General features: G+C 40.4%; 1 protein-coding gene and 1 long non-coding RNA gene across 2 annotated transcripts; one reads left to right on the top strand and one right to left on the bottom strand.

Moving 5' to 3' along the window:
- Nucleotides 1-664: 664 nt before the first annotated feature.
- LOC135527098 (uncharacterized) lies at nucleotides 665-6,635 on the top strand. Its single transcript, XR_010453405.1, has 3 exons — nucleotides 665-751; nucleotides 1,629-1,697; nucleotides 6,346-6,635. It is a non-coding gene; the product is annotated as an uncharacterized LOC135527098 (long non-coding RNA).
- LOC135527097 (glutaredoxin domain-containing cysteine-rich protein 1-like) lies at nucleotides 4,170-10,180 on the bottom strand. The gene is made up of 4 exons (XM_064955744.1): nucleotides 9,764-10,180; nucleotides 6,229-6,468; nucleotides 5,809-5,874; nucleotides 4,170-4,556 (listed from the first exon to the last, which is right to left on the bottom strand). The coding sequence occupies exons 1-4, from the start codon at nucleotides 10,178-10,180 to the stop codon at nucleotides 4,377-4,379; spliced, it is 903 nt and encodes a 300-aa protein (XP_064811816.1). The 3' UTR covers nucleotides 4,170-4,376.
- Nucleotides 10,181-12,500: the final 2,320 nt, after the last annotated feature.

Raw genomic sequence — 12,500 nt, 5'->3', positions numbered from 1 at the left:
ATACAACAGGAGTAGACCTTACAGTGAAATGCTTATGAGCCCCTAACCGACAGTGCAGTTTGAAAAAATACGGATAAGAATAAGAGATAAAAGTAACAAGTAATTAAAGAGCAGCTGTAAAAAATAACATTTCCAGGGGGGTGCCGGTACAGAGTCAATGTGCGGGGGCACCGGTTAGTTGAGGTAGTATGTACATGTAGGTAGAGTTAATTAAAGTGACTATGCATAGATGACAGCAGAGAGTGGTGTGGAGATGGGGGGGAGGGGCAATGCGAATAGTCTGGGTCGCCATTTGATCAGGAGCCTTATGGCTTGGGGGTAGAAGCTGTTTAGAAGCCTCTTGGACCTCGACTTGGCGCTCCGGTACCGCTTACCGTGTGGTAGCAGAGAGAACAATCTGTGACTAGGATGGCTGGAGTCTTTGACAATACCTAAAATAAAACCCATTAACTTCGAATCATAAGCAACAACAAAACAAATATCATGTCATGCAGATTTTGATGTTCGTAGCCTAGGTGCGCATCTTTATTCCCGATGGAGAAATGAGGCTCTGGAAATCACAAGAAAAAAGCTGTAGCCTATGCGGTGACGTCAATAAAAACAGTCATATTCAACCAAACTGCGCATTGACCAACCATTGAGAAGCATTGCACACAGCATCACGGCAGGACCAAGTAGGCTTCTCCGACGGAGAAACAATTGTCCACCATGGCACATCAGAAAATGCTGAAAAGGACACGCGACGTTCCAGGTTTTTTTGTCATTAAATGTTGTCTAACACATTTAACCGGGTGGTGTGAGAGCGCGCGCATCAATGTCATGTGTCGTCATGCAATTTCCAATTCAATTGTTCTTCTGACCATCTTGTCTTTTTCTTTCATGTCTCATTTCCTCCCTCAGGGAATATCAGGCGTTTGTAATGTGGGATTAACAACGCCTATAAAACTAGCATGATTACAAATGTCTCATATTGCAACCCTGTGGGAAATAACGTTGCATCGATGGCGCGCGCGCTCTTGAGATAATTACCAAAATATGTGTTAGCCTATAATAATCACCTGTTCTTCCCTATCGTTCATATACCAACAAACTGCGTCGTGTAGAGTGGAAAGGTCATGCTATATAGGCTAATAATATGGCCAATGCATTGCTAGATCTGTTTTTTTATATATATTCCTGCACCGTATTTTTTATTTGTTTTCTTTTCCAAGATTTAGCCTACGGATGGGAGCGCAATATACCGCAATTGGGCATGCTATTGGGTTTATTTCGTCTCCACGACCCATGTCCTAACATTATTCCTCAACGATTAGATTGTGATTAAAAATGTATGAAAGAAATCGGATTAGGCTACACATTCCACCGAATGTGTCAGGCAGACCATGAATGTATAGCCTACGTCGAACAGGAAACACTGACAATCAGTCAGTGAGTGTATGGTAAACCGATTGTGTAGCAACTATTAAAGTCAAGTGTCAAGAGTGAATGAAAGTGATGCGCCTTGCTCTTTGCTTTTAGCCTCTTTACAGTGCTGCCTTGTAGAATCATGTTCAAGCAGCATTGTACAGGGCTATGACAGCTTAGAGAGATCCTCACCGCAGAGATACATGTCTGTATTTCTTTGACAGTGGATGGCAGACGGAGAGAATGACATCATCCATCAAAAAAAATACAGTCTCAACGAAAGATATAAAAAGGTACCACATGTCTCACACAGTATAATTGTGTTACTCTAACTAAACATGCAAGATAAATGCTGGCTTTTTAAAATCCATCTCCCATTGCCCTCAAACTCAACTCTGGACCTTGAAGCCAGTTCCACTTCCATTTTTTCATTGTTCCCCTCTAATTAGGGACCGATTTAGACCTGATTTTAGCAATTCATTATCAGGTAGAACAGAAAACCAGTGGGCTCCGGACCTTGTAGGGTCAGAGTTAAGTTCCTCTGTCCTATTAAGTTGCATGGTGTTATTGATGTGTAAAGAAAATGCAAAGCAGTGCTGTGCCCTAATGCACACTAGTAGTCACAAAGACAGAACTCTGTAAAACCGTCCCTCTTATTTCACCTCAGGTTAAGACATGGAGTTGCAGTCAAAGTCCTTTCTGTGCTTTGAGTAATTTAACGGAAACCTACTGTGCCGTGAAAAAAATATTTGCCCCCTTTCTCATTTTCTCTACTTTTGCATATTTTTGATACTGAATGTTATCAGATCTTCAACCAAAACCTAATATTAGATAAAGGGCACCTGAGTGAACAAATAACACAACAATGACACACTTATTTAATTTATTTCATAAACAAAGTTATGCAACACCCCATGCCCCGTGTGAAAAAGCTATTACCTCCAAAAAGTTGTGTGCCTCCAAAAGTTATACTTTTGAGTCATATGTCCGTAGAGTCTTGATGATCTTCCAGGTGCTTTTTGTCAAATTTGAGTCATTTTTTTGGACAACATGGGTCCTATTATGCCTGATGAAAACAAAACACTGTATTCCACAGTAAGAACCTCATACCAACAGTCAAGCATGGTGGTGGTAGTGTGATGGCTTGGGGATGCTATACTGCCTCAGGACCCGGATTACTTGCTTTAATAGAAGGATCCATGAATTCTGCTCTGTATCAGAGAATTCCACAGGAGAATGTCAGGCCATCCGTCTGTGAGCTGAAGCTTAAGCGCAGCTGGGCCATGCAACAAGACAGTGATCCAAAACACACAATCAAGTCTACATGAAAATGGTTAAAAAAGTAACAAATTTAAAGTTTTAGAATGGCTTAGTCAAAGTCCAGACCTAATCCCAATTGAGATGTTGTGGCAGGAAATAAAGAACGAGCAGTTCATGCTTGGAAACCCACAAATGCAAGAGTGGGCCAAAATTCCTCCATGGCGATGTTAGAAACTGATCAACAACTACAGGACGCATTTGGTTGGAGTCATTGCATCTGAAGCTGGAACAACCAGTTAGAGTGTAAGGGGGCAATTACTTTTTCACACAGGGGAATTGGGTGTTGCATAACTTCGTTAATTAAATAAATAAAGTAAGTTTACATTTTTACTTTATTTGTTATTTCAGGTTGCCTTTATCTAATGTTAGGTTTTGGTTGAAGATCTGATAACATTCCGTATCAAAAATAGAGAAAATCAGAAAGGGGGCAAAATACTTTTTCACAGTACTGAAACTAGTATAAATCCATTGGTAACATATACTTCCATTTTTAAGCTCCTTAACAGCAACCTTGGTTAGTCAGTGATCTTGATGCCTAGCGTCCTATGTCTCTGAAATCTGTTATGCTTCCATTGTTTCTATGCACACATTTCCAATACTATTCAAGTGGAATCTGCTATGCTTCCATTGTGTCTATGCACACATTTCCAATACTATTAAAGTGGAATCTGCTATGCTTCCATTGTGTCTATGCACACATTTCCAATACTATTAAAGTGGAATCTGCTATGCTTCCATTGTTTCTATGCACACATTTCCAATACTATTAAAGTGGAATCTGCTATGCTTCCATTGTTTCTATGCACACATTTCCAATACTATTAAAGTGGAATCTGCTATGCTTCCATTGTTTCTATGCACACATTTCCAATACTATTCAACTGGAATCTGCTATGCTTCCATTGTTTATATGCACACATTTCTAATCTGCTTTTACTGCTTCCACTATTTTATGACTGGAAGGAAAGTGATTTTCTCTCCTTGTGTTCTTTGATATTATTTTATTCTACCTCTGAATCAGGGCTTCTAATATTATTCTCCCTTATTTTATATCAAATTGTATTTAAGTGGAGTATCCCAATAAGTGTTCACAGAATATTCTACTTTACCTCTCTGCTCCTTTATCCTGATCCATGTCGGCCATAGGATTAGTGATGAAAGCTTCATTAACGAGTCAGCCTCCTCAGCCTTAATTATATAACAAGCTTTAGGTCATCAGGCCACCTTTACACTGTTACATATCAGCGATGGTCTTACACCTCAATGACCAGACCTAGATTGTCCTGGTTGAGTCCCAGACTGACCCAGGATGTGTCTGTTCAACAGTGGAATGACACTGGATCCATGAGAATTTCACATCATGCAAATTCAAACTTAAAACCTGCTCTTGATCAATGGGGTGTACATGCACAGCAGATAATAGAACTTACACCAAATCATATTTTCTTGAAAACACAGTTTTATTGAGACAAAAAAAACATGCTGTGCAAAGCATTATCTCTGATGCGGTCCATATGTACGGTGTCCATATTAGGACAATCTCAGCAGGACATGTTTTTATCTCAGGCTGTCCTATTATGGGCAACACACAACCTTTGGCCCTGGTGAAGGACCTAGGGAATGGGGATATTGGGGTCAGGCACTTGGAGTCGTCATTGGCTGCAGCTGGAACAGGGCTGCAGGCCGTTCTCGTTGCACCAGGTGCACTTCAGGGCTTTGAAAGAGTCTGTGAAGCAGTTGCGGAAAACAGACATCTTGCTACCATGGCACATGGGGCACGGGACGAAGGCAAAGCCCCCACAGGTCTGGCACGTATGGGGGTGCTGTACCCTCTGGAGGAAAAGGCACATGCACTCACACACAAACATACACAAACACACACACACACGCCAGTCATGCCACTGGCTAAATTCATAGTTTAGCATAGTTCGGTACTGTATGCAAGATCTTTGGGGTTTGCTCTGCTGCATTGTATTAAGCCTAATTTGGCTCTTTGCTTTGATAGCTTACCAACATGGCCTTGTATTCTGCTGAAATATTCCCTGGGAGGAAAGGGTTAAATACAGAGCTTTTTTCAGAGCACGATGCCTGTTTAAGTATCTTGGCTCTGTTTGAATCACTTCAGTTCACACAACCTTAATTTGCCACCCCTGAGTGATATGACTCTCACCCGTGTGTGTGAACAAATTTGTTGGATGAGAATCAATAACGAGCCTTCCATTATTGATGGCCATTTATTGATGCCCGTGCATCATTTATGTCAGTTCCCTGATCTATTATTGATGTCATATCTGACTGAGGTTTATTCTTCATTCATTCTCCACTGCTGGGCTGAAGGGGGAATGGAATCAAGGCCTTCTATTCCTATTCTGTACTGTGTATCTCTCTAGATCACTGGTTCTTAACCCTGGTCCTTTGTTTTTGCCCTAGCACTACACACCTGATTCAAATCATCAACTTGTCATCAGGCTTTGATGATTTGAATCAAAGCACTACACACCTGATTCAAATCATCAACTTGTCATCAGGCTTTGATGATTTGAATCAAAGCACTACACACCTGATTCAAATCATCAACTTGTCATCAGGCTTTGATGATTTGAATCAAAGCCCTACACATCTAATTCAAATCATCAACTTGTCATCAGGCTTTGATGATTTGAATCAAAGCACTACACATCTAATTCAAATCATCAACTTGTCATCAGGCTTTGATGATTTGAATCAAAGCACTACACACCTGATTCAAATCATCAACTTGTCATCAGGTGTTGATGATTTTAATCAAAGCACTACACACCTGATTCAAATCATCAACTTATCATCAGGCTTTGGGTCCCCAGGACTAGGACTGGGAACCACTGCTCTAGATCACAGATACATAGAACTGGTATTTTGTCACAGTAGATGAGTAGCCAATGTGGTATAGAAGTGCTCTACTGCTAGCCTGTGTTTCATTGATGTTTGTTTGGACAGAGGCATCATTTGAAACATGACATTTAACTAGTTAATAACTGTGCAGTTACCTGTGTTATTACTGAACATATTATATCTGTCGCATGGTGGTACTTGATGAACAATTACCTCAATTTTGGCCAGAAGATCCTGAAGTTCTCCTGATTCATTCATGCCCAATATTTTTTCAGCACCCTGCAAAGTTATTATCATAGTGTAAGATTCCTCATATCCTTACTAAACATATGATTATTTCATAGATGTATGGTCATAACACTGATATGTTCAAGGTGGATTATATATTTTGTTTGAGGGTAATACGAGCTATAATGTTTCACAATAGGACGTTAGTAATTTCAAACGTCTACAGTACTCATAAAGCATTTTAGAGTAGGAGTGCTGTATCAGGTCCCTCTGTCCATGTTATCTTATTCGTTATGATATAAAATGCCACACTGATTCTAAATCAGCACTCCTAGTCTGAGATGGTTTATTAATACAGGCTCAGGAATGTTTAAATGAACTGTATGAACAAGTGAAAGCTCTGACCCCAAGATAGTGTCCATCGATGAACACAACTGGTAGCGAGGGAGGTTCGCCCACGTGCTTGCATCGTTCCTCCAGGTCCTTCCCATACTCACAGTCCAGGGCTATGTTCTTTTCCAGGAACTTGACCCTGTGGTTGGAGAAGATCTTCCGGACCAACTCACACCTCTCAAATGTGGCCCTTACTACTCGGAAGCTGGTGGTGTATATCACTATCCGCCCAAACTCTAGTGTCAACTTCGGCTAGAAAGGAAAACACATAAAAAATTCAATGAGTTGCTGTATGTGATTAACCATCAATAAAAAGGTAACTGCCAAAATAAATAAACACCAACATAAAGTGTCTTAATAGGGCGTTGGGCCACCACGAGCCAGAACAGCTTCAATGCACCTTGGCATAGATTCTACAAGTGTCCGGAACTCTATTGGAAGGATGTGACACCATTCTTCCACAATAAATTCCATCATTTGGTGTTGTGTTAATGGTGGTGGAAAACGCTGTCTCAGGCCCCAATCCAGTCTCCAGTGTTCAATTGGTTGGAGATCAGGTAACCGTTTAGAAATTACAACACTGTTTGTAAGAAGTATTGGGACAAATTCACTTATACTGTATGTGTATTACAGTAGTAAAAAGTTATGTATTTGGTCCCATATTTATAGCACACAATGACTACATCAAGCTTGTGACTTTACAAACTTGTTGGATGCGTTTGCTGTTTGATTTGGTTGTGTTTCAGATTGTTTTGTGCCGAATAGGAATTAATGGAAAATAATGTAATTGTGCCATTTTGAAGTCACTTTTATTGTAAATAAGAATATAATATATTTTCTAAACACTTCTACATTAATGTGGATGCTACCATGATTACGGATAATCCTGAATGAAATGTGAATAATGATTAGTGAGAAAGTTACAGACGCACAAATAGCATACACCCAAGACATGCTCACCTCTCACCATTACAATAACATGGGAGGTTAGCATTTTATATCATACACCCAAGACATGCTCACCTCTCACCATTACAATAACATGGGAGGTTAGCATTTTATATCATACACCCAAGACATGCTCACCTCTCACCATTACAATAACATGGGAGGTTAGCATTTTATATCATACACCCAAGACATGCTCACCTCTCACCATTACAATAACATGGGAGGTTAGCATTTTATATCATACACCCAAGACATGCTCACCTCTCACCATTAAAATAACATGGGAGGTTAGCATTTTATATCATACACCCAAGACATGCTCACCTCTCACCATTACAATAACATGGGAGGTTAGCATTTTATATCATACACCCAAGACATGCTCACCTCTCACCATTACAATAACATGGGAGGTTAGCATTTTATATCATACACCCAAGACATGCTAACCTCTCACCATTACAATAACAAGGGAGGTTAGCCTTTTTTATGCTGAAATTTCTAAATGGTTCACCTGATATGGATGAAAATAACCTGAAATTAAAGCTGACAGTCTGCACTTTACCCATTATGTAATTTCAAATCCAAAATGATTGAGTATAGAGCCAAAACAACAACTACATTGTCACTGTCCCAATACTTTTGAAGCTCACTACAGTACCTGGAATTTGCTATATTCTGTCATCTCTGTATTTTATATGCAGACATCTTGTGGTATTGCAATGTTTCAATCCCTCAAAATCAAGTTTTCATATACTGGAAAATTACAGAGCTTTAATTCTGTATTTCAGGCATATTTGGGCTGTTTTGTAGCTTTCTTTACATTTACTTTCTTTTCACACAGTAGTTTGAAAACACTATACTGCAGACCCTTTAAATATAGCATATTATGAGCCTGTTTCCCAGACACAGATTAATAAACCTAGTCATGGATAAAAAATAAATGGTTTACCTCTGTTGAAATAGCTTTGAGACTTAATCTTTGTCCAGATAACGGGCTCTTAAAGATTACATTTCACAGTCGTAACAATGGCCGGACCAGATTTCCAATTTTATGAACATTGAGGGGAAAAGTACCATTTGACTCGAAAATATGAGTTAACAAAATACTCTCTGTTTAATGTGAAATTCAACTTTGACTGTAGAAATGTATTCAACTTGTAACTTGTTTCAAAAGGGCACTTCTTCTTTGTTTGTTATTAATTGCAGCTACAGTAACTGAACTATCTAGTCTGTGTAACACTTCAGCCTATCAGAGGAGGCTGGTAGGAGGAGCTATAGGAGGACGAGCTCATTGTAATGGCTGGAATGGAACGTTATTAAACATGTCAAAAACATATGGAAACCACATTTGACTCCTTTCCATTAGTTCCATTCCAACCATTACAATGAGCCTGTCCTCCTATAGCTCCTCCCACCAACCTCCTCTGCAGCCCATACAGTATTCAGTACACCATATCCGGCAGACAGTGTTGTGTATCTACTACAGCCCCGAGTAACCACACAGGTAATCCCTCTCTATGCCTGGCTGGCAACACTATGCACTCTTTTCACAGGCCTCATTCCATTACCACCAAATCCTGCTCCAGGAATCTCACATAATTCCCATATTGTGCTTGAATGCAAGTTATCTAATGATGCTTACTGCTCATTAACTCTTTACACAGAAAATGCCAGAAAGCCAAGTTTAGATAATTAATTAACCTGATTAGCTTCTCTTGAAACATTTAACGAAATGCATCATTCATTCCCAAGTGACCTTGTCCTCCTTTGTGTTAATTTGTCCAGGGACTGAGAGTGACTACCTGTAGCCAGATGTCAGCCAGTGACATTGTGTAGGAGGTTGGCTACTGGCCTTTTACATATATGGACGTAATGCATGTGACAAACAGTTATGCGATGTCATTAACACTAAGCGGTCTACGGTGTCCATATTAGGACAGCCTCAGTCTCAGCAGAACTTGCTTTATTATTGTTTTCTACCAGTAGTGGGTTTTGAGAGAAAAACAATATTGAGAGAGTGATCGGTTTATTTGGATGTTTAAACCTGGTTTACCTTGTATACTAATTAGAACGTGTGCTGTGCTGTTCTCTGTCTTGTAATTTATTATATGAGACGAGGATATAAACAGCACCTGTTTTCCCTTGGTTATAAAGATACTTTCTAGGTTATAAAGCATCTTTTGATATTTTATGCAGACAAATGTTTAGAATATTAAATCATGTTTATTATGTTATATGGAGCCTGTAAGATTTATAGGGCCTATAATTGAAGCTGACACCCTACACTGTTAAAAGGTAGTCAACTATTCAATTAAAACATAGACTCTGCTGTTTTTTAACACTGTGTAGAGTGAATGCAATAATAACCAGTGTTGACTTGTTACTTTTATCTATTTACTAAGGTAACATTATGTGAAAGTGTTACATTTACTCTGTGTAGTGTGGGACAATATTAACAGTTTTGGGTTTTGAATTTAACACTAGAATTAATTTACCAATGTTGCTGTGATGCACTAGCAAACAAATGAGAACTATGAAAAAACACTGAAAAGGTACAACACATATTCATCATACTTTCACCTAGATCACTTACCCCAAATGCATTAGGGAGATTTTCAAATAAGGCCTGACCTGCACTGACTTTGTGCTTGACTCCCCTCACAGTCCCATTGTTGCTGAGGATGTTGACACGCTTGTGGCTGATCGGTGCTCTGTCCTTTGAGGTCCCCGCATACATGAGCAGATCATCTGGCTCACTCTCGCTATAATCCAACTCGGAGCCCAGAAACCCATACAGAAAACCATGTCCATTAGCATCTCCACTTGTGGAAGGTGTACTGATCCGGTCTACATCCAAACTACTGGTGCAGTCTGAATCCAACGAGTCTGATGGCCCTTCATCTTTAAAAATCTCCTTCAGCACCCGACCGCTATTCCCCGAAGCCACGCGGAACCTCAGCTGCTTCTGGGGCTTCTCTTCACCCGGCAGTGTCAACATTGTCTCCTCCATTGCAAAACCCAGTAGTAGATTACATGGTCCAGAAAGGTGCTTTGCAGTCCCCTTCTTCTTTCATTTGAAGCTTAACATAACCACCTTTGACTAGACAAACTATTTTTTCCTCATGGATTACGAGAGTAATCCTCACAGTTTGAAGAGTTCTAAAAAAGACTGGCAGTCCTAAGCTGCCTCGCTCTTGAAGTTGCAGTACAGGACCAGTAAATAATGCATGTATTTCTACCATGGTAACAGAGAAAAGCAACCTAAAGTAAACCGATAGCCCCTGCTGAATAATTCATCACACTTTGCCGTTTTCTCTGAAGATTTGACAAAACAGTTTTGAACAAACTGGCAAAACAGTTTTGAACAAACTGGGATGGATCAGTCTCCAACCTGCCAAAATTGTACAAAGTAACATTTGCCTGAACAAGGTACACTTTCACATTGCACTTGTGTGACTGATTTTCCATAGGGATCTGATTTGAACCGGTGATTCATTACATAATATTTCTGTTTAGGAAGAAAATCTCATCTATTGTCTTACAGACATTCCAAGTCTCCAACACCAACACACACCCTGGATGAGGAAGATTGGCAGTAAGTGCCTCCTCAGGATTGTGTCGTGACTACATGCACACACCCGTTGAACATGAATGAATGACATAAGGGGACGTCCATCCATCCTTTGTCCTCATTGGTGTACATTTCCCTCCCTTTGAACTCTGGGGGAAAGCAACGCTGCTGTTACACCCATCGTAGAGCCGGCGTCAGGGAAAGGTGTTCATCAAACACACCTCACCCGACAGTAGTGGACCAGACCATATAATGTACCACGGCCACACAACACCACGGTGTGTCTGCAGAAACACCTTGCCTCAGACATAAAGATACTGCCTCAGACATTTATTGTGTCACACGTCTTGAAGTGTCTTTGTGCAAATATGGGACTTTGGTACTTTAGCTTGAGCCGTGACAAGACCACTTTGTTTGAGTGGCCCAGGTCAGCCTCTGAGGGAAGATGGGCCCTGACCCCTCATCCCTGTACCCATCTGTCCATGTCGTCGCATGTGCCGATGAGACAGACCAGGGGGAAGTGGGATGGCTCTTACTGGTGCCTCAGAGGCCTAGTACTATGAGATCGGCTGTGGTGCCAACTCCTATTGATCTGAGGTGACTCTCATACTCTCATAGATTTGTTGATGATATGAGAACATTAAAGTGGCAATCAGCAGTAGAAACAGTAACAAAGCATTTTCTCTGTTTTGGTAAAAGCTGAGGGATAGGGCTGGAGAAATGTAACCACTCTCAAATTCATAGACAGAATTTGCAAGGAATGACCATCCATGTTATCTACATTATAGTTTCAACCATGTACTGAGGCTACATTGTTGACATTTACTTTGTTAGGGCCAATTGGACAGTGGTGAGAAGCTAGTGTGGGAAGGTGACAAGAACAGAACAGTATGTCTCTCGTGGATTAGTAGGTGCACAGGGTACATTGGACAGTCAACGACAATACCCCCTGTGGTGAAGCTGTTGTAGTGATAGTGTCTGTAAGACTAGTTACCGCAAGCAGCTGAGATTATCCATGCACCCACTGTGCACAGAGGTCAGTTCAACGACTAGCCAAAATTTGATTGAGTAGTCAACTGACATGAATTATATGTAAAATCAACAAACCTCAAGCCATGTCAATAAGAGTGAGTAGGGAATGACCTTTTGAACACCCAATAGGTCTTCTATGGTTAAGGGCAGTGTCTTTCCCTCTAAATGTCATATTTGTGTCCGACAGAGCAACTGGGACTCAAAGGGGACCTTCCCTTAACCTATCAGCACCCGGCTTTCATCCCCACATTTCATGCTATTGGCTAGTCTCTCATGACAGATGGTTCTGGGATTAGCTATTGGCTTATCAAACGTATCACAACACAATGTTAGACTGCACCTCCTCCCACACCCAAGACATCAAAGAGTAGGCTCGTGATCAGTAAAGAGAATCATGTAAAAACAAAACATCACACGATAGAGAACCCTTAAAAACTGTACATTCATTGTTATGTCATTGACTTCAGTAAAAAACATCTGCCATTTTATCGGGGCCGTGTTCATTTGGCCAAATGGAAGAAAATGGACTGAAAAAAGGCTGGACTATCTAGACTCCAATAAGAAACATTTTTAATCATTGTGTGCCCTGATGAACACAACGCTGTTTTGATCAGATTCAGAAAAGCAAATACTTTGTGTGATTCAATTAACCAAATATACTCAATATTAAACAGAGTGCATCAAAGTGAGAGACTCTGATCAAGAATAAGCCCTTCACAAATGAGTT

The sequence above is a fragment of the Oncorhynchus masou genome, chromosome 32 (genome assembly GCF_036934945.1).
Source record: "Oncorhynchus masou masou isolate Uvic2021 chromosome 32, UVic_Omas_1.1, whole genome shotgun sequence".
In the NCBI taxonomy this organism is placed as follows: domain Eukaryota; kingdom Metazoa; phylum Chordata; class Actinopteri; order Salmoniformes; family Salmonidae; genus Oncorhynchus; species Oncorhynchus masou.
This window is presented reverse-complemented; position numbering and strand designations above follow the sequence as displayed.

Coding starts and splice junctions, on each gene's coding strand:
- LOC135527097 (XM_064955744.1), bottom strand. CDS start 10,180: ATGGAGGAGACAATGTTGACACTGCCGGGTGAAGAGAAGCCCCAGAAG. Junction 6,469..9,763: donor ATCTCCCTAATGCATTTGGG/GTAAGTGATCTA, acceptor TTTCCTTTCTAG/CCGAAGTTGACACTAGAGTT. Junction 4,557..5,808: donor ATCTTCTGGCCAAAATTGAG/GTAATTGTTCAT, acceptor CTTTTCCTCCAG/AGGGTACAGCACCCCCATAC.